At 40.3% G+C, this 21,195-nt stretch overlaps 1 protein-coding gene across 3 annotated transcripts; it reads left to right on the top strand.

Annotated features, from left to right (window-relative positions):
* The first annotated feature begins 349 nt into the window (after window positions 1-349).
* On the top strand, window positions 350-20,088 carry CCNK (cyclin K). Of its 3 annotated transcripts, none has more exons than XM_086462213.1 (11): window positions 350-421; window positions 2,270-2,536; window positions 3,561-3,642; window positions 4,236-4,367; window positions 6,740-6,845; window positions 6,987-7,044; window positions 9,360-9,529; window positions 11,149-11,435; window positions 15,439-15,472; window positions 16,520-16,594; window positions 18,760-20,088. In XM_086462213.1, the coding sequence occupies exons 2-11, from the start codon at window positions 2,340-2,342 to the stop codon at window positions 19,380-19,382; spliced, it is 1,764 nt and encodes a 587-aa protein (XP_086318339.1). In that variant the 5' UTR covers window positions 350-421; window positions 2,270-2,339; the 3' UTR covers window positions 19,383-20,088. The 3 variants fall into 3 exon arrangements, with proteins under 3 accessions (XP_086318339.1, XP_086318340.1, XP_086318338.1); XM_086462214.1 differs by lacking the exon at window positions 350-421 and adding an exon at window positions 1,006-2,173; XM_086462212.1 differs by lacking the exon at window positions 350-421 and having other exon boundaries at window positions 1,006-2,536.
* Window positions 20,089-21,195: the final 1,107 nt, after the last annotated feature.

Raw genomic sequence — 21,195 nt, 5'->3', positions numbered from 1 at the left:
AATCCCCAGCGACCCACCCCCCTTCGACTTCTCTACCAGTCTTAGAAAAGGGCATGGCAGCTCCCCCATTGGCTGCGATTTAACCCATGTCTTCAGACTTCTATTGGCTTCCACGGCTTGCAATCTTCACCCTCCGGCTTTCTGACTGGCCCGTTCCGCCGAGCACGTCGTCCGCCTGCTTCTCGCGTTTGGCAGCTGCTGAAGGAGACGGGATTGGCCGGGGGGGTGGAGGTTGCTGTTTCTCATTGGCCGTTGGGCAGCAGGGACTCCGTCCTCTCGCGTGACGCCCTCATGACGCCGACGTGATGACGCACAGAGCGGCCTGGCCTGATTCCCAAGATGGCGGCGCGCAGGGCGCGGAGGCAGCGGTGTCGTTAGAGGCTCCGCGCTCCCCTGGGGTTTCCTCCTCCGCGCGTGGCCTGTGAGTGCGCCGCGCGCGCGCGGGGCCGCGGGGCGCCGGCGGCCCGGCCCGCCCGCCCTCCCGGGCCGTCGCTGGCCCCGCCGGGGCCCGGGAAGGAGGGGAAGGGAGCGGGCAGGCCCAGGCGGGGAGCGAGCGCCTCCCCGGGCACCGGCAGCCGCGGCGGCGGCGGGAGGGCCGGGTCTGGGAGGAGCCGAACACCCCCCGCTCGTTTGGCGACTGTAGGGGACGGAGGTGGGCTTTCGGCCGGCTGGTTCGTCAAGGTAGGGTGTGAAATAGCCGGGGGTCGGGCTCCCGAGTCTTCTCCGCGTTAATGCGGTACGTAAGAAGGCAGAAGAAGAACTTTGGTTATTCTTTTCGGTCGCTGTGGTTTGGGTTGGGGTGGTTCTTGAGGTGCTTCTTTAGGATGTTTTCAGGCTGATGATTTTTATTCCTGATTTTGTATCCGGAAATGCTTTCGCTGCTTATAGAAGCAGGTCTTGTCGCTTCGGGTGATTTTAGTGTTAATTGGCTTTTAAACTGTTCAGAACGTTGGGAAGCAAAGTAACTTATTTGTAAGGAAGGAGAACTGTAACAGCTGTAAAAAGTAACACTTTCTTGGTATCTATGCTGGGAATGTGTGGTCGTGGCGCGGTGCTCTTGTGTTGGCTCTGGAAATAGTTTTAAGTAGCAATTCGCTTACTTTTGACAAAGTTGGGGTTGGTCTTTGACCGGCACCATTAGCTGTGAAGATTCTTCCAAAACTATACGTGGCACAAAGACGGTTTTCTTTATTCTGAAAAAGAGAATTTTTTTGAAGTGGAGCGAGCCTGCTGATTGCAGATATCATTTTTCTGGCAGTTCATGTGGTCTTTCTTCCGTTTTCAGAAGGGAAGCACCTGGAAAATTAACAGCTTAATTTTGAGAGTTTTCAGTTTGGATCTTCCTCTGATTGTTTTGCTTAAGGCAGACATATTGCATCACGTGTTAATCGCTGTATGTTATGCAAACCTTTGCAGTTGACTGCAGTAATTTGTGCACGGTGTCTGTAGTTTATTGAGTTACGGTACAAGTAGTTTTGTGCCCAAAAGAAATAAAAGCCGCAGGACAGTCTTCATTCTGTCTTGAAGCTGAGGCATGGCTGAAGGTCAGTCGTTACTCAAACACCAGAAGTTTGCCTGCAGAGCTTTGTGGTGTCGGTACACCCACCCAAAGCGCTGGTAAACGCAGGAAGGTTGCACACTCTTCGAGTGTAATCGGCTGCCGTGTTCTGGGGACGATTTTAGGTGCCGTCTTACCCCACAGACTCACATCACTTGTCTTGGTCTTGGTATGTGAAAGAACGCTACTTTTGTTACCTTTTTTCTTCAAGTGATACAAGCACAGACCACTTTACGAAGCTTTTTGCCAAGTAGTTGCTGCTGTCTTGTGGCCCAGAGATATTTGGGAGACCAAGTGCATATTTAAATTGCCATTCAGTGTGTCTCCTAGTTTATGAATCGTGAGTTGATTTCCCCCACGCAACTTTTCAAATCTTGCTGCTATCGTCACTGAATCATTTTTCCTTATTTTGTGGACAAACTAGGTGAAAGTTACTCTACTAAGAAGTAGCAGATATTGTTGATGATGCATTCTTGAAGTTTCTTTGTTAAACAGGTAATAGCAAAGATAACCTATGTGTATTTCTTTGAATTGAATTTGCGGTGTATGAGGAGGATAAGAATAATAAGTATTACTTGTCTTTGAGCATAGAAGAAGTCCCTTCCGACGGGCAAGGTTAAGCACTACTCCTCTTTTTGCATCTTTGAGCAGGGGGGGAGTGGGGGGAAGTCCCCTTCATTTTTAAAGAAATCCTTTTGCTGTTTCTTAAAGGTTCTGAAGTGGCTAACTGAAGAATTCGTTTTTGAAAACTTAAAAAGCAAGAACAATTCTGTTTTAATAAATGAAGGAAAATAAAGAAAATTCCAGCCCTTCTGTAAACTTGGCAAACCTGGACCATACAAAGCCATGTTGGTACTGGGATAAGAAAGATTTGGCACATACACCGTCACAGCTAGAAGGGCTCGATCCAGCTACTGAGGCACGGTACCGCAGGGAGGGGGCCAGATTCATATTTGACGTGGGAACACGTTTAGGGCTGTATCCTTTAAACTCATGTTGGTATGAAATGTCTTTACAAAGGGGGATTTTCAGAATAAAATACACAAGAACTGTCATGTGCTTAGTTAGCTGTTTCTTAATCATTAATCAAAAATCTTTTTGAGTTTGCTTGCCTCTTGATGTAATGTGTTCCTACACAATTTTTATCTATTCATTGGCTAAACAAGGTTTCAACTGAATCTTTTTGGCAATAGAGAGGTAAGGTGAGACAGACTTGCCGATTCAATATCGCTTCTAGCAGTTACAAAACTCTGTCTCTTACTACATGAATCTACATAACTTCTCAAATTCTGAATTTTGCATCATTTTTCTACATATCTTGCCCTCTGAGGCTTCTAACCTCTGCCTCCCCACTCTTGTGCGTTTTTGCCTTGGTTTGTGGTTTGTTTTTTTTTCGGTTTGGGATTTACAACTTTGTATATGTTAGTAAGTTCTCACCACTGTCCTGCTCTCTCATAGACTGCCACTTAAACTTTTTGCTTCCTATATTCCTATGCTTCTTTTACTCTCCTCAGTTCTTTGTTTAATAAAACTTGGTGCAGACGAAATTTTCTCCTTAAAGAAAGAGAGGGAGCATGTTCAGATTTTATTTGCGTTTGTAGGTGTGGATAGTCAGTAACTCTGCTCCACAGCAACACCGTAACGTGAGGTGATAATTGTTTTGTACCTTCATGTACCTACTGCTGGTTTTCACCTTCCCTGAAGGAGGTGTGGTGTAAGGATGACCTTGTGTGGATCCTCCTGTAAATGTGATTGGGACTTTGCACACTGCCACTAAACGCTTTAAGTATTGGCTACATCGGGGCTGAATCACAGTATTTACACAGCCTTGAGGGGTTTTGTGGCTTTTTTTCCTAAAGCTCCTGTTTTACTTACAGTGTTTTCTAACCGATCACTGAACAGACAATGACTTGGTACAGCAGAATGTATCTTTTCCTTTGTGCGTGTTTTGGTTTTAAATTTGTTTTATGCCCTGTTTGAAAGTCCTTATTCTGCACCACAGACATTATGATACTCTAGCAACCGGAATAATTTATTTCCATCGGTTTTATATGTTTCATTCCTTCAAACAGTTCCCAAGATATGTAAGTATTTACAATATTGATGACTTAATGCAGTGATTGCACTAGGCGTGACTCTTTGAAATGGTGATAAGTCACTTGGGTACTACTGCTGGCCACCACTCCAAATGATGAAAAATAAGCACCTTATCTTTTAGTTATTACAGCTTAAAATACACTGTTCTTGCTGTTTACATGTTTCTGTTTATGCTTAGAAACATATTTATATTGACATTGCAGTTATGGCTTGTTGATACTGTTCTTTAGAAAGAGTAACAGCTATATTTCTGGCACTCCTGTATTGGCTAAAAGAAAAAAAGAAGTGTAATAACATCTTAAAATTTCTTGACAGACAATGCTGAACCAGGACAAATTCTGCTTCTGGTTTCTGACCGTGAAATAAAGTTGTATAAAATGGACAGTCCTCCAAATTCTGTGGTTTTCCTTTGAGAAAGTAAAAGTTTAAATTAACACTCTGGTAAAATTAGAAATTTTATTAAGTCTTTCCTGGGAAACTTCTACAGAACTGATAATGGAAACTGACAGTGCTTTTGCAATGCTGCAGTGTAGCGCATGTCTGCATGCAGACAACTTTTTGAAAGCACTTTCTTTTTCAGGTGACAGGAGCCTGCTGTCTCTTCCTAGCAGGAAAAGTTGAAGAAACACCTAAGAAATGTAAAGATATAATTAAAACAGCTCGGAGCTTGCTCAATGATGTACAGTTTGGACAGTTTGGAGATGACCCAAAGGTAAAAATACTCATGTTGAAATTGATCCTGTTGTACTCTAGCGAAGTGACGTACATTCATTAGCGCACTGGCTGATTTTCAGTTGTTCTAAATTAGATTATATGTTCAGCATGCATTTATGGCTCTTTTGAGTAATGTGGTAGGTAACTACGAAAACAATTCTTGCTAATACAAGTAGCTTTGGGAGCATACCATGATAATTGTTTGTATAAAAAGTTTACATTTGATTCATGTAAATTGTGATGTTATTTTGCAAATAAAGTAAATTTGAGTAATTCTGGTCAGAGCTAGAAACATCTTCAGGACATAAATCATATTTGCCAGTCTTAGTGTCATTTCAGGAAGCAATTAATAGCAAATCTTAAGTAAGAGAACTACACCTCAAAAGTATGGAAAAGTTTCTTGTTTAGAGTATTTGACAGTAAAACTATGCTTCTCTCAATTTGCTTATTATAAATAGCAGAAGGATCTGAAATTCAGGAGAGAAATATGGTGAGAGCTTACCTTTATTTGTTGTATTTTGTATATTTGGGACTTTAATGCTGTGTCTGGTTCAGTTATTTCCTCCATGGAGGAAAAGGAATTTTAGAATCATAGAATCGTTTAGGTTGGAAAAGACCTTTAAGGTCATCAAGTCCAACCGTTAGCCTAACACTGCTCAGTCTGCCACCAAGCCATGTCCCCAAGCGCCACATCTACACATCCTTTCAATACCTCCAGGGATGATGACTCCACGACTTCCCTGGGCAGCCTGTTCCAAGCTTGACAACCCTTGTGGTGAAGAAATTTTTCCTAATGTCCAATCTAAACTTCCCCTGGCACACCTTGGGGCCATTTCCTCTCATCACTTGTTACTTGGGAGAAGAGACTGACACCTGCCTCGCTACAGCCTCCTTTCAGGTAGTTGTAGAGAGCGGTAGGGTCTCCTCAGCCTCCTCAAGACTAAACATAGAATCATAGAATAGTTTAGGTTGGAAGGGACCTTAAAGATCATCTAGTTCGACCCCCCCCTGCCATGGGCAGGGACACCTCCCACCAGACCAGGTTGCTCCGAGCCCCATCCAACCTGGCCTTGAACACTGCCAGGGAGGGGGCAGCCACAGCTTCTCTGGGCAACCTGTGTCAGTGCCTCATGACCATTGTAGTGTAGAACTTCTTTCTAATATGTATTCTAAATCTTCCCTCTTTCAGTTTGAAACTGTTACCCCTTTTTGTATCACCACACTCCCTGATAAAGAGTCCCTCCCCACCTTTCCTGCAGGCTGCCTTCAGGTACTGGAAGGCCGCTGTAAGGTCTCCCTGGAGCCTTCTCTTCTCCAGGCTGAACAACCCCAACTCTCTCAGCCTATCTTCACAGGGGAGGTTCTCCAGCCCCTTGAGCATCTTCGTGGCCTCTTCTGGACCCACTTGAGCAGGTCCATGCCTTTCTTGTGCTGAGGGCCCCAGAGCTGGACACAGTACTCCAAACAGCCCCAGGCCCCTCAGCTGCTCCTCACAAGACCTGTTCTCCAGACCCTTCACCAGCTTCGTTGCCCATTTCTGGACACGCTCCAGCACCTCAATGTCCTCCTTGCAGTGAGGGGCCCAAAACTGCACACAGCGTTCGAGGTGCGGCCTCACCAGTGCCGAGTACAGGGACACGATCACCTCCCTGCTCCTGCTGGCCACGCTATTGCTGATACAGGCCAGGATGCTGTTGGCCTTCTTGGCCACCTGGGCACACTGCTGGCTCATGTTCAGCCGGCTGTCGACCAGCACCCCCAGGTCCTTTTCTGCCGGGCAGCTTTCCAGCCACTCCTCCCCCAGCCTGTAGCGCTGCAGGGGGTTGTTGTGACCCAAGTGCAGGACCCGGCACTTGGCCTTGTTAAACCTCACAGCACTGGCCTCGGCCCATCGATCCAGCCTGTCCAGGTCCCTCTGCAGAGCCTTCCTGCCCTCGAGCAGATCAGCACTCCTGTCCAACTTAGCATTGTTGGCAAACTTACTCGATCTCCTCGTCCAGATCATTGATAAAGATACTAAACAGAACCGATCCCAATACTGAACATTGGGGAATTGTGACTGGCCACCAACTGGATTTAACTGCATTCACCACCACTCTTTGGGCCTGGCCATCCAGCCAGTTTGTGGGTTTTTTTTTTTTTTTTAAATCGCACATTCCTCCTCCTGAATCAAACAAATATGAAGAAAAAGTATCTGGGTTTAAAATAATGTTCTAAGTTGGAGAGATTTCTGTTCTTCTTGGAGACAAACCCTAGTCAAAGAAAAGTAGGCAAACATGTTTGCCTGGAGATGTTCTGCAGTATATTTGTATAAAATATTTCTTAGTAAAAGAAGGAATAATATTGTGGTTACCTTGTAACATTCTCTAGGAAGAAGTGATGGTCCTTGAAAGAATCTTACTACAAACAATAAAGTTTGATCTGCAAGTGGAACATCCATACCAATTTCTTCTCAAGTATGCCAAACAACTCAAAGGTAAAATATTACAGGGTGAGCAAATAATGCCTGTTACTATTTTTCAGAATGTAGTTTGCATTAGCAGTGTGAGAATATTCTATTCCAAACTGTTTGTCCTTCCTAATTTCATTTCTTACAACTTTTCTGATTGTTTTTCAGGAGACAAAAATAAAATTCAGAAGCTGGTTCAAATGGCATGGACATTTGTCAATGACAGGTAAGGTACTTCTAGGAAACATTTTGAAAGTGAAATAGTTACTGTTGCTTACTTTATTCTGGGATTAGATGTTTCTTTGACAAACATTCGTTATACCTTTTCTGATTGTTACATGTTTTTTTGACCATATTCATCAGTTTTTCGTTCTGTCATTACCATGGTAAGTCCATTGATCAGGGAATCTAAGATGAACATAAAATTAGACCATTAAGACTTTTGCAATTTTGAGGTAGTGATTTAGTGCTGCATTAAAAACAAGTTACTGTTTGAAAGAGCCAAACCAAATTCTAGATCTCCAGGACAGAAGCTGGCTTCTTGCCCCATCTGGGACATGTGCATGTTCTGAGAAAAGAAGTCACTTCCCAGTTCCATCATATTGGTCAATATTGTATTTTTTTAAAGCGATATTTTGGTAATAGTAAACTAGCTATTAAATTCAGTGAGGAATACAGGTTTTTAGCAATAGATTTACAATTTCTTGAATAAGGGATTTGCAATACAAGGATTGCATCAGTTAAGAGGCGTGTGTGCAAAGCACTTTTCACGTGTAGTGTGGCGTTGGAAAAAACCCAAAACGACTCGATACACTTTAGCCTTGTTAAGGAGGATTCTGCAGAGCTGGGCAAGTTAATTCGCCAAGGACGGTTAAGTGTGATTTTTAATTTCAATAGCAAATCCTTAAGAAAATATGTAAGTGGCCTGACTATTCAGAAATGCTAAATACGTTGCTTTCAGTCATGCCTACAGCAGTAGAACACCATTAAAAAAGAGGTGCATTTTTATTCATATGCCTGATTTGAAGTAGCCTGGTGTGGGTACAAATTCTGTAGATATCACCTGAGTTCTCCAGCAAAAGGTTGGTTAGCGTATTTGGATGTCAAGAGATGTTTACTTCAGCTGCTGTCAGTCTTACAGGTGATGATCATACAGGTGGAACGGAAATACGGCTTGACTGTCACTGTTTAGTTTGTCAGGGAAAAAGCTTCTGTTATGTATCCATCAAACTTTGGACACTACTGTACTTGGAATTAGGTGGTTAGTTATTCAAGAGATTTAATAAGTCAAGAAATGCACTTCAGGAAAACATTAGTATGAAGTTGAAGTGATTGTTGTAAATAATACTTACCTCTGTTCTTGAGAGACTGTCTTGTGCTTACATATATTAGAAGTGTACTTGTTTTCTACAATCCTGGGAAAATGATTCTGTACTTTCTGCTACAGGCCTTTAGAATAGGGGTATCTGTTCTCACGCAGCTGCAGTACATCCCCCAGGTGTGTTTTAAAAGCTAGTTCTTGTGTCTTTTTTCACGCTTTACTGCTGGCCTGTGCTTTAAGTATCACATTGGCCTTCAGTTATGTGTAACCCACTGGAGAGAAAATGGATTTAAACCACTGTCTAGGCTACTATTTTGATGCATTTAAGGACATAATAACAAAGTCATCAGTGATTTCACAGAAACTTAGCTGGCTAGCTGGATCTAAAATTCTTTTAGCAGATACTGTGTTACAGAATCTGTGGAGGAAAAAGAAAGGGAAAAAAAGGGAAAAGGAAAAAGAGAAAAACAAATTTTGTAGTATATAATTAATATCAGGAAACAGTAACTTTGATTATGGCAGGAACTTACTCAGTTAATATCAATAAAACCAATAATATCAGTTATTTTAGCATTAGTTTTAACAAAGGTTATTCAAGGGATAACCTTTTACAGTTTTTTACGACTCGATCCGAAACTTGCATCGTGCCTGACAAGTTGCTCTACAAGTTCATGTTGGCTGTTCTGTGGGTGTTCTTTTAGTACTTGTTTACATCTTACTGAAAAACATTTGGAAACTCCAAAATCCAGATCTGGGCATCAATTCCCTAACCAGCATAATGCGATGACAGCATACTTGTGTGGCAACGAATGTGAACTCTATGTTTAGTTCACACTACAGGTGAGACTACAGTGGAATGTAGCTGCCCATACTTGGAATATAATGCTGTTTTTTCCCTCGTCTTTCACACCCATAGAGTTAGTTTTTCTATTTTTAAACTCCAAACTTGTTGTTCCTGTGTGGTATATTGCTTTTGTAGGCATATGCCATCTGTATTATCTATGTAAAAATACCTTGTTTCATGATAGCTGTAGTGCAGAAACAATTTAGTTTTGTAAACCCTTTTGTTTAACAAGGCTCTTAATTAAAATTGTCTGAGATGTTAAAGCGTGGTGGGATTTTATACTGTTAATTACAGCTGTCGTACATTAAAGTGTTGTACTTTGACAATCAGAATTATCTTCAGGGTTGTGTTTTGGTTTGGTTTTGTTATATTCCAGTCTCTGCACTACACTGTCGCTGCAGTGGGAACCTGAGATCATAGCTGTTGCAGTTATGTACTTAGCAGGCCGTTTGTGTAAGTTTGAAATACAGGAATGGACGTCAAAACCAATGTACAGACGATGGTGGGAGCAATTTGTCCAAGATGTTCCTGTTGATGTTCTGGAAGGTATGAAAAACATCTGCACAGAGGAATATTCCCTTTAACTGTGTGACCTAGGTCATAAATAAATGCAGATTGCTTTTTATTGAGGTTTTAGTCAAAATAACCATGTGTAGAGTATGTAACTCAGGTCATATGCGCTATGCCTTAACCAGGCTTTAAATTAAACTTATTAGACTGGCTTAGTCTGGAAGCATATTTAGTTGTCATGATTAGTCTTCTGGTCAATATTTGCTTTACAACTTCTTCAGTTTATAATACAGCTAATTATCTGCTAAATTGTCATGGCGTATGTTTTCTGTTTTTCTAATGATTCCCTTCTCCCCATTTTAAATAAGCAGCTCTACGAACACTGGAACTAGTGAAGCCTGGTTTCCAGTGGTTTTCTCACTGATGATTGACCTCTTTAACCAAATTATGGTAGGGTGTTGGGGTTTTTTATGGTGTACCACGACCAAGGAACAGATTCTGGGGGATGAATTCTGGGGCATGTGTGAATTCTGATAGGGGATGAATTATGGATCTTTTTCATCAATACAGATATGTTAATACTGTTCCCTTTGTGCGTCTATGTTGCTCATATTTACCTGCTGCTTGTCCTCTTGAGGGAGAGAATGCCAGGGAGTTCATAAAATAAAGCAAAATCTTTCTCAACTCCTGTTAAGTAAATTTTGGTTATGTCACCACTAGTTTGTCTTCGTTAAAGTTTTTACTGACTTACCTGGAGCAAATGTCAGGCTAAGCATACTTCTAGTTCCATAAATTGCTTTAGAAACCTTCTTTCGAAATTGATGTTTGTCACAATCTGACATTGGGTTCTAAGGAATTTTTAAGTGAAACAATGTATGTTGCTGTTCAGGTGGTTTAGTCTTTATCGCCCTGTATTGCTTTTAGGTGAATACCCTACAGTTCTGATGATCTCTTAAATGGTTTCTTTCTCTGTTTATATTACGACTTTTTTCAGAGTTCCTTCAGTTTCAGATAGATCCTCTGCTGGATCCTTGTCAAAGAGGGCTGTAGAATGGGAATCTCTCCAGTTTCTGCTACTGCATCAGTGAATGCTCATGGAAACCACTCATTTAGCTTTTCTAGAAAGGTTTTATTTTTCTTGAGTGCTGCTCTTGTCCCTGGTTATCAGTTGGTCGTACATGTTTTCTTACAGACCTTTAGCTCCTAGCATGTTGGAAGAAGAGTTTAGTACTAGTCCTTTACTTAGTTTCCTGAATTTTTTCGACTGACCTCTCTAGACATGTATGTTTTAACATATAATCTTTCACTCACTTTCTTACTCTGTTACTATCCTGTTGATACCCAGTTACCTGGCTGTCCAAGCACACAGTAATGACATATGGTATATTAATACCAAGACACTTTGTTCTTCTTCTGGAAGACGTGTACGTACATATAAATGTTGTTCACCATAGGCAGAAGAAACTCAGAAATGCAACAGTCTGCTTTTAAAAAGTCAAATCTGTGGTCATTATAACAGTTAGTAATATTTGCAGTGAATTTTTCTGAAGCTGATGTCCAGCAAAAAGCTTAGTTGATAACTGTGTATTAAAGGTTCAGTTGTACATTATGGGGGTATAATGTTTTGGATTTTTTTTTGTTTTTTCTTTTTTCAGACATCTGTCATCAGATCCTGGATCTGTACTCACAGGGAAAACAGCAAATGCCTCATCATACTCCTCACCAGTTGCAGCAACCACCATCTCTTCAGTCTACACCTCAGGCACCTACGGTGCAGCAATCACAGCAATCCCAGAGTTCAGAGCAGTCACAGACTCAGCAGCAAAAAGAGTCACAACAGTCAGCACAACAGCAGCAGCAGCAGCAGCAGCAAACACAAGCACAGCAATCTAAAAAGCCCTCTCCCCAGTCAAGTCCTCCTAGACAGATTAAAAGACCAGCAGTAAGTTTAACTTTGAACTTCAACTTACGTTTTCTTTGCAAGCTGATCCGATGTCTGATTTAAAGGCTGCGGTATGCAGCAGCCTTGTGTTTGCTCTAAGAATGAGCCTGGTAGTTAATTTTGTTTGGTAGACTTCACTTGGTTATATGGCAAGTACGGTGGTGTAGAACAGCCTTTACGGTTTCGGCATACCACATTCTTAATCCACTTGAGGCAAAACCAGTGAGCATGAGCTATTGAGGTTCTAACTGTTTGGGGTTCTGTGCTATGAAATGTCATTGGTTTTGCTGTTAAGCAGGCTTGATTTAGGGAGGGTCTCTTGTGCCATACCTGAATGATGTAGAGATGTGGACAATGCAGACGAAGACATTGTCTGACTCTCTGGTCTTAGATTACAAATGTAAGAGAATGGTGACTTCTAAAAGTATGTCAAAATTCTTAGAAAAAGTCTTTAAAGATAATCTAATAACAGTAGAAGCCTATAAATGCATCATGCATTAAAGTCTCACTTTGTCTGTATTATCGCCTCATCATTGAGAATAAGAAGTGACATTAGCAGTTGGATAATATCCCAAGAACTCTGAGTGCTTCTCCACAGTCAAGTTCAAATGAAGCTTTCAGACTTTAACCTACACTTTTTGTGTGGGTTGTTTTTTTTCTTTTCACTTGTAAGTTATCAAAAAAAAAAAAAAAGGTTAAAGTGTTACCCAAATCTTTTTGCATGTACTTAGTAAGAGTAAAATCTTTGGAACGTCCATTTAGGAAGTAAATCGTATGCAACTTCTACAGCTTTTGCTCTAACTTGTAATTAATGCGTGCCCACTAGAACACAGACATGAAGGGGGGGGGGGGGGGGGGGGAAACCCAAACAAAACCAAAAACACAGGAAGAAGCAACAAACAATAGAATGAAATAGAATTGGAAGAGTGCAGCATCTTCATGATAGCAGCCTCCCAAAACCGAGAAAAATGTAACTCTGTAAAACCTTGGTCTTGTAATTGCAAGATACAGCCTCTACTACTAGAGGAAAAAATCTGTGCTGAATCTTGCACTGAACTTCAGAGTTGTTCAGGATAGAAAGCTGATAAAATCTGTTAATTAGCTTGAAAATTGGGAGAGCTCTTTATAGGTAGTATGTATTTCTTTTCATACTTTTTCTACCATCAGCACCAATTCTGCTTGGGTTATCAGATCTGTAGGGCAGGGAACTCTTCTTATTTTTCTTCAACAAAAATGCCTGGGACAGTTTGCACATCAGAAACTGTAAATAACAATTTTTCTATGTGTGTCCATCTGATGGTAAGTTGTTATGAACGCTTGTTCAGTCACGTAAAGGCTCTGCCTTTACAGTACTACTGATTTCGCCCCATCCCATGTGTTAATGAACTACCTCATGGAAAAAAAGCAATGCCTTTTGCATGAATCGTTTTTGCTGCTCTTTAACAATGACCTCTGGCCAAGGTATCAGAGTAACTTACCTTTTCTTGAAATTAAGTTTGAGGTCCATCACCTAATAATTAAGGAAGTGACCAGTACACATAAAAAGGTAAATCCTGGTACACTCTGTGTATCCAGAACAAATATAAAGCAAAGTGTGACTCAGTAGGAATGTTTTAGGAGAACAGCAAAAACAGCATGAATTTGAGAAAAGAAAATGTGATGATCTGAAATCATTCTTTCTCCAGAAAGCAGCAGTCTAGGAGAACAAGATGTGTAGTGTTTGAAAGATATACTTGGTGCTTCTAAAATGTTCTTCAGTTAGATATATGTAAATCTTACTTAAAATGTTTGCCACCTCCTATAAATAGGGCTTTGCATTACTTGTACTTTGGTGGGTACAGAACACAAATACACTTTGTTCCTGGAGGCCAGATTTTCCATTTACATGAACTGTTAGAACTCCATTACTTTTTACTGAGCCAAGGTACTTTCAAGCGGCTGAGGCATTGGCCCATGACTTACAGACCCATACCAGATGTCTAAAGCATCTGCACATCCTCTGCATCTCTAGTGGTGAAGAGCACTTGAACGTTCAGTTGACTTCACTAAAAAATATACTGATGAATCAATGGATGTAAATGGTATATTTAGTTTGATTAAACTAGAAATTATGAGTGGGAACAATTCTAATGCATGTAGAAACAGCACTAAAAGAACGGTTCCATTGTCGTATTAATTGAGCTTATTATGAAAGTATAGACTAACAATCAGCATGCTAATAAATAATGTTGACCCTGGGATGTAATGTCTGCAGCAGTACAAACTACCATGCAGTAGAAGGACCAAAAAACCTCATCTCTATTTTAGCAGCTGCCATTATTAGAGAAATAATTTAAATTTTTATAGGCTTTGTTTTTGTTACTTCTTGATTCTTTTTTTTTTTCTTTAGCATAAATACAGTTTAAACTGATGATTGTTTTTCTGTCACATGAGCTGTTTGGCTCCAGTTGCTTGTTCGATTCTAATGGTGTACCCGAAGGAGATTATTTTCTGAGCATTCCGCCATGTTAGCAAATGCACGGTAATTGGAATTGCTTGCTACTTGAAATGATCAACTGACTTCACAGAATGAATGATTTTTCGAAATGTTGCAATAAGTATTGGACACTTGCTTCTATTTGAAAGTGCAGGGAGATCTGATGTTTGCATGCAGTCTTACAAGCAAGGAATTTAGTGCTAGAAAAGACCAACCAAGTAAGATGAAGGCAGCAGATGAGACCGAGAGTCACCAAAAAGTATGTATGTTTGGAATGGGAAGATAAAGATTGTCCTTAAAAAGCAGGAAAGCAGCTGGAAGGTGGCTGGAGATGAATTGAAATTACTATCAAAGGAATATAAGAATGAGGTAGCCTCAAGCCTTGGGTCTTGGACGACAAAAACCTTGAGAATACCCATCAGAATTAAGGAAAATTCATTGTTCAAGTTGGAGTGAAATATATGTCCATTCTTCTTGTGGAAAGTAAAGTGATGGGAACTGAGCAACAGTTCGTGAAGGTAAAGCCACTAGAGGTAAACAGTCCCTTAAAAACACCCTTTAATTCAAAAGACAGAGAAAAGATCTACCGTACCCCTCTGACTTTTGTAATTAATTTTAAATACATTAATAACAAAGCTTATTGTACCTAAAATTTCAGTTGGGTTTTCTGCTTTTCTCGAAGACCATCACCTAGCTATCTCAGTTGGACTAAGTAAGCGGGAAAGATTTTTCTTACTCCCTTGTCTGTGATTCTTTTAAAAAAACCAGGAAAAATAAAACAAAAAAACCCAAACAGAACAAAACCAAAACCAAGAACTCATGATTGGAAGGGTGATGTGAGGTTTTGTGGGTTTTGCTCAGTGTGCTCTTTTTTTTTTTTTTTTTTTTTTTTTTTTTTTTTTTTTTTTTTTTTCTGGCATAACATTTGGCTTTTATACAATGCTTTCCATCTGAAGGCTTCTGAAATGTTTTACACTGAGCAACACTTTCACTGCCCTCCTGTCCTGGTAAATAAAGCATAAAGGCCTGAAGTGATTTTGGCAAAGGTTGAATGACAGGTCAAAGCAGAGTTGAGAACAGAGGCCAAGTCTTTTGCTTTCAGCTCAGTGAGCAGTGTACTGGACCATGACGTATGTGCAGCGGATGATAAATAAATTAAACAAGATGTAATACTCAATGGTGAGAACAGCAGGAAATGCTGTATCTAAAATAGCTGCTATTTTTCCAGTCTTTCCATTCTGCCAGTTAAGCTGGGTTTTTCCGATGTGATTTGACTTCGTTCAGTGTTGGTGTTGCATTTGTCTGAAGAGATTGGACATTATTATCCTCCTAATAAAAGTATAGGAACAAATAAAAGGGAGGGAGGAGGACTCTGGTTCTGAGTTGGAAACTCGTTCTAGTTTAGTCAGATCTGTACAAAAGCTCTTCAGCAGGCTGTAAGTTGTTTCCTATTTTGCTTGTTACCATTTTAAAATGCTTTGCATTTTGCAATGGTCTTACTTCCATCTTTTTTCTTCTTTTAACTAGGCTGTATCTCCAAAAGAAGAAACAAAGACATCAGGTAAATGTTAATATTCTATTCATAGTGCTTTCATTTTATTGTTTTAACCAGACTAAGTCATATGCTGATGAGCGTTTAATTTGTTTGCTTACAGGCTTGGCAGTTCTAAGCTATTTTGATCCTAATAATGCGTCTTTAAATATATACTGTAACTATTTAAAAAATGTTCCTAACTGCAAAACTTGAAAAAATGGAGTATACCCGTGCCCTGAGAGGCCCTATTCAGTAGAAGTCTTGCTAAACTGCTTAACTCTGGATTTATAACTCCATGCATCATTTGGAGTAGTTCTTCAGCAAGCTGTGGGACCTTGAAGTGACGGAGGGTACCGTGTCATTAATTAGCTGCACTAATAATAAGTCTGTTGGTAATCGGGGACATCTGTAATCCATTGTTGGCATGGCTGCCAGTAAAAGGCATTTTGTATCAATCTATAGCCTAGCTCAAGAAATGCTTCACTGCCGTGATCACATCTAGGTTTTTGTTTGTGGCTTTTTTCTTCATCTTGCTGTTTTGGAGCAATGCATTTCAGGATAGCTAGGATGTGATTCCCTAACCTTTCCTAAGTAAGTCTCACTTCTCCCTCTCTGGCTCTGCAGAGAGATTCCAGAGAGCTGTCTCTTCTCTCTCCTCTCTCCTGTGCAATTTGCCGTTGTGTTTGCTTTCTACAGACATGTTCCCCTAGCAGAGCATAGTTCAACTCCTTGTGAGATTTAACTATTTACAAATGACAGTTTTGTGCTAGAAAATGTACACAGGCTCATCTTCGCTTACATACTGTTACTGGGACAATTTGTCTAGATATAAAATACATAGCTTGAACTTGTAGGCATGTGTTCTTTTGGAAGACTTCTATGTGATAACTTGATGCCACTTTATTTATACAAAGTCTTGGTTTTTGTTTTCTGTATTAAATTTACCTAATATATAGAATTTCCATTGTAATTTTGCATTGTGTAATATATGATAATTATTAGCATGAGCCAGAGTTGGAATTTGGAAAATATTGCAGAGTAATAGCCATTTAAGAGCATCTAAATGTTTTTTAGAACCACCACCACCTTCTAAAATTCCTAAAATTGAAACTTCACATCCACCAATACCTCCTGCACATCCGCCTCCAGGTAAGCTTTTATCGTCTTAAACACGTTTACTCTTGCTGTTAATTGCCTTCCTTTTCATTCAGATGGTGGTAACCGTGTGGGGGCAGGGATTGTTCCCTTGGTTAATCAGCTTGGCAAGTAAAAGCATAGGTAGATAAGCTCTAGAGGGAATTTCACCTTGGTAGCACAGGCTTTTCCAGACAGACGCAAAAGAAGTTATGATGGAAACAAGGTGGACGAACACCAAACAAAACTGTGACTGTTACAGGCCTAGAAGACTAAATCTAATTGTCACTAACAGGCAAAAAGAGACTTCTGTTCTGAAAGGGATGGCAGATGCCGTATATTACGTTACTAGCGTAGCTTCCGTCTGTCCTGTAACACTGAGGACTTCTACGTCTTTAGTGTAGAAATTCTGCAGGTGTGTGACTCCTGAACAGTAAGGGGGATGCTTTCTCTGCTGTGTCCCAAAAGAGGACTTTCATCTGCCAGAGAACGTCTAGCACTGCACGCATGCCCTATGTTTGCAAAATAAACTGTACTGTTGTAAAAATGTGCTTCCAGCGCCTTGATGCATTAGCTGTCCTTCCAGTGACCCTTAAATGTGACATAAATATTTTATAGAGCAAGGTCCATAATGTAGCTGTAAGATGACAGCTTCTAACAGGGAATTACAAGAGAGGAAAACCGTGCTCTGAAATACAGTAGAGCCATTTTTTCCCCGTTTGTTAAAATCTAATTAAGAATGAAGGCGTTCTTCTAAATACCACGTTCATTATTCCTTCAGTTGTAAATCTCGCGTGCACATCTTGCATCCACAGTGATTCTGAAAATGAGCAAATGGGAAAATTATTGCCTGCTATAATTTAGGAGCTAGAAGTCATTGAACTCATAGGTACCACAGCCAGCATACCCACTTGCATGATCTAATTACGTACCTGTCCTAGGCGAAAATTTTGCTGTTAAAATTATGACTGCTTAGATAAGGTAAATCCTATTTAGGCAGGTAAGGAGTTTGTTTCTCTTGTTATCTAAATTTTTCCTCTTAGAATTTGTTTATACAAGCAAATCATTGTATAAGCACTGAAACATTTTAAGAACAGTCTTTAGAGGACAACTCTTGTCTTTGGGGCTCTGAGGAAAAGTCAGGTGGAAACTAAGAATGTTTATTAACCAAATGAATAGAAGTACTAGAAGGTGGATTTATCTCAAATTCCATTTAGCATTGTCAGTTCAGTTGTTGCGCGTCACTGGAAATGACTGCCCTATATCTGCTTCTAAGTAACTTTTCTTACTGAACAATGTTTTAGATGTTTATATATACAAGCAAGATGGATGTCAAGATGCCCCAGCCTTTTTTTGTTGGGCATTTTAATACTGGCTGTATGACCATACAGAGATGTTGCCATTAGGTCAGTCTTCTTATTGTGGTATTCCTTAGTTCATCATGTCTGCATTAACAGGAAAAAAAAAATGAATGAGATCATAACTTAAAGAGAAAACAGTTTAAAGCATGTTTTTTGCAGAAATGGCCAAGTATAATACTGTAAAATTCTGATCTTTTTACAAACTCCCTTGGACTGTCAGGTACCGAGTTCCCTGAAACTAATCAGGGGAACAAAGCTGATCAGATGTCATGCCCCAAGCGACCTATTGTGCTTTCTTTCTTACCCTCTGGTTTTCTGTTCTCTTTCATTTGGTAAACAGGTTTAGAACTGAGTATAATAATACTTCCCAACATGGGAGGTGAGTGAAGCCCAGAGGGTAATCCCAGGCCACCTCCTGGAGTATAAAAGAGGTAGAAGGGAGGCCTGGACCAAAGAAGATTGAAACACTGATCAAAAGATTTTTGGTATCTTGTGCTGCCTGACTTTTTAAATCTGCTAGCTGTGATTCTGTAGATCCCGTCTGCTAATTTCTGCTGCTTGTGGAACAATATTTAAATTACAAGAAAATAGTAATAAGAATGGAAGATGCGTTCAAGTCTTAGAATGGGAAAAGCTGAACTTGAAGCTTAGTTATGCCACTTAGTTATTTTCTAGTGATATAAGAAGGTCTGATGGGATAGCGTATGTCAGAGACTTAGAGAATTGAGTCCTGTTTTGATATGTTAACTGGAAGAAAAATATACAGAAGCTGTTACTGCTGCTGTCCTTCAAAAAAATAAATGAAATTTTCTTTTCCAGAGCGCAAGCCTCCTCTGACAACCACAGTTTCAATGGGAGAAGCAGAGCAATCTGCTACTGTGGACTCAGTAGATATGCCGAAGGTCCAGATTCCTCCCCCTGCTCATCCTGCCCCCGTGCATCAACCTCCACCTCTGCCACATCGGCCCCCGCCCCCGCCCCCCACCAGTTATATTACAGGGATGTCTACTACAAATTCCTATATGTCAGGGGAGGGTTATCAAAGTCTTCAGTCAATGATGAAAACGGAAGGACCAACTTATGGAGCTTTACCACCGGCCTATGGACCACCAACTCATCTACCATATCATCCCCATGTCTATCCTCCCAACCCTCCACCACCAGTTCCACCTCCACCCCCTACTTCCTTCCCCCCACCCAATATTCCACCTCCTACTCCTGGATATCCTCCTCCACCTACATACAACCCTAACTTCCCACCTCCAAGACTGCCTCCAACTCATGCAGTACCACCTCATCCACCTCCAGGGCTGGGAATGCCACCGGCTAGTTACCCCCCGCCTACTGTTCCCCCAGGTGGGCAGCCACCTGTACCACCTCCAATTCCACCACCTGGTATGCCACCTGTAGCAGGACTTGGACGTGCTACGTGGATGAGATAGCATGAGGTGATTTGCACAACATCCCCTTGTGTTGACTAGGCAGGAGTAGCTACCCAAAACCTACTTTGTAAAGATGATGAGGAGGGTAATTTGTATAATTTAGATGAAGAAATGAGGCGGTGAAATGAAAACTTAGCTGATCTGTTTGCAGTATTGTTTATGGTGAGTTATATAGGCTTCTAGATTTTAATCAGCTTTGCAGTATCTATTCTAACTTTATACATTTGACTTAAATTTAAATTGTCTTGAGTTATTCCAGCACTGGATTACTTTGTACTAGCAAAACCAGCCATATTGGCTCAATTATATCAGTAAGAAGAAAACTTCCTTCTAGAAATCGGTGCCTATTTTTGAGTATCAAAATAGCCAGATACCATGAAATTTGCTCTGTAGTAAGAAACTTCATTTTTAGTGATAATTAAAACAACACGATGTCAAGCATAAAAGCTACTTTATTTAAGAGAGATTCTGAATGCTAGGTGACTGGAGTCATTTTGAGGTGTTTGCCTTGCTGGTATTTTTGTTTTGGAATGTACTGGTATCTTAAAGTATTGTATGTTTACACCTATTTGCAAATTCCTGTACATAATATATATATTTTCTAAGTGTGAAAGTCTGAATGTAACAACCTACTGTGATGTACATCCTGATTATAAATGGGACTACTTTGTTCACATCTGCCCAAATAAAATTGCTTCTGAATTTAGTGGATTTCGAGGTTTTTCATATTAGTTCAGAATTCGTAACCATGGTACTTACTGCAAGATATTTCAGCAGTGGTCTCCCAAATCTCATTCATCAGTTTATTTAAAAAGAATGTATTTTATTTTATTCAACTAGAAGTATACACTATCACAATCAATCTCTTACTTCATTTTTACTAAAATATTTCAAATGAATGTTTTACACACATTATCAAAAAAATCTGTACTATTACTTTCCCTCCCCAAAAACGCCAGAGTGGTTCAATAATAGGTAAAAACGCGTGCTAAGGTCTAAAGAATTTTGCTATGTACACAACAGCAGGTGCTAACTTTTCCAGTTCTTTGTAAATCATATACAGAAAATATAGCAGGGCTGTAAGATCACAGGTTTAACAGAAATCAAACTTTAAACTGATTTCTAAAGCAGCACAAATAGACTTTCCCCACATTATGAAAAATATACAATTTTATCACTTTACAGTCATGCACTTTGAAAAAGATCAGTAGTACTCTTCCCCCACAGTTTCTAAAAAGATAAAAGGTCACTTTAACACTGATTTCTTTTAGTATCTAATATTTGGATAAAAATGTGCCATTCTCAAACAAGGTTGTGCTCAGCAGTCTTATCAAGGTGCAAAGAGCCAACTGAAGCTGGTTACACCGCAGCATTTCAGACACAGTTACGGAAATGCCGCTTACTTCAGTCACTCCAACGCAAGTCAAGGATGTGATTTTACTTTCCTTAAGCAAGCAAAGTCCGTTTGTAAACAGTGGATGCTTTCTTTGCCAGAGGATTGCAGAACCCAGGGCTTCAATCTTGAGGAAATTAACTTGGACTGCTGCCCCAAATGCATCAATTTAACGGCTGCTATTTCAAGGGATGATCCCCTCCAACTTCATGTACAAAGCTCCTCAGGTAGTTTTCACTGAAGACTTAGCGCATAGGTAAGTGAATTTAAATATGCATATAAAACATCTTTGTAGACAACTGAAAATTCAGCACTCAAGTCATCCTGTAAAGTCATTGAGCGTCATTTTACCCCAGGAAGACACTTCATAGCTCAAATGGAGCTAAGTATGAAGAGTAGCAAGCCTAAAACCCCCAAACA

Source organism: Leptosomus discolor, chromosome 3 (assembly GCF_034619465.1).
Source record: "Leptosomus discolor isolate bLepDis1 chromosome 3, bLepDis1.hap2, whole genome shotgun sequence".
Taxonomy (NCBI): Eukaryota; Metazoa; Chordata; class Aves; order Leptosomiformes; family Leptosomidae; genus Leptosomus; species Leptosomus discolor.
The sequence above is the reverse complement of the archived record's forward strand: the minus strand, read 5'-3'. Positions and strand labels throughout refer to the sequence as shown.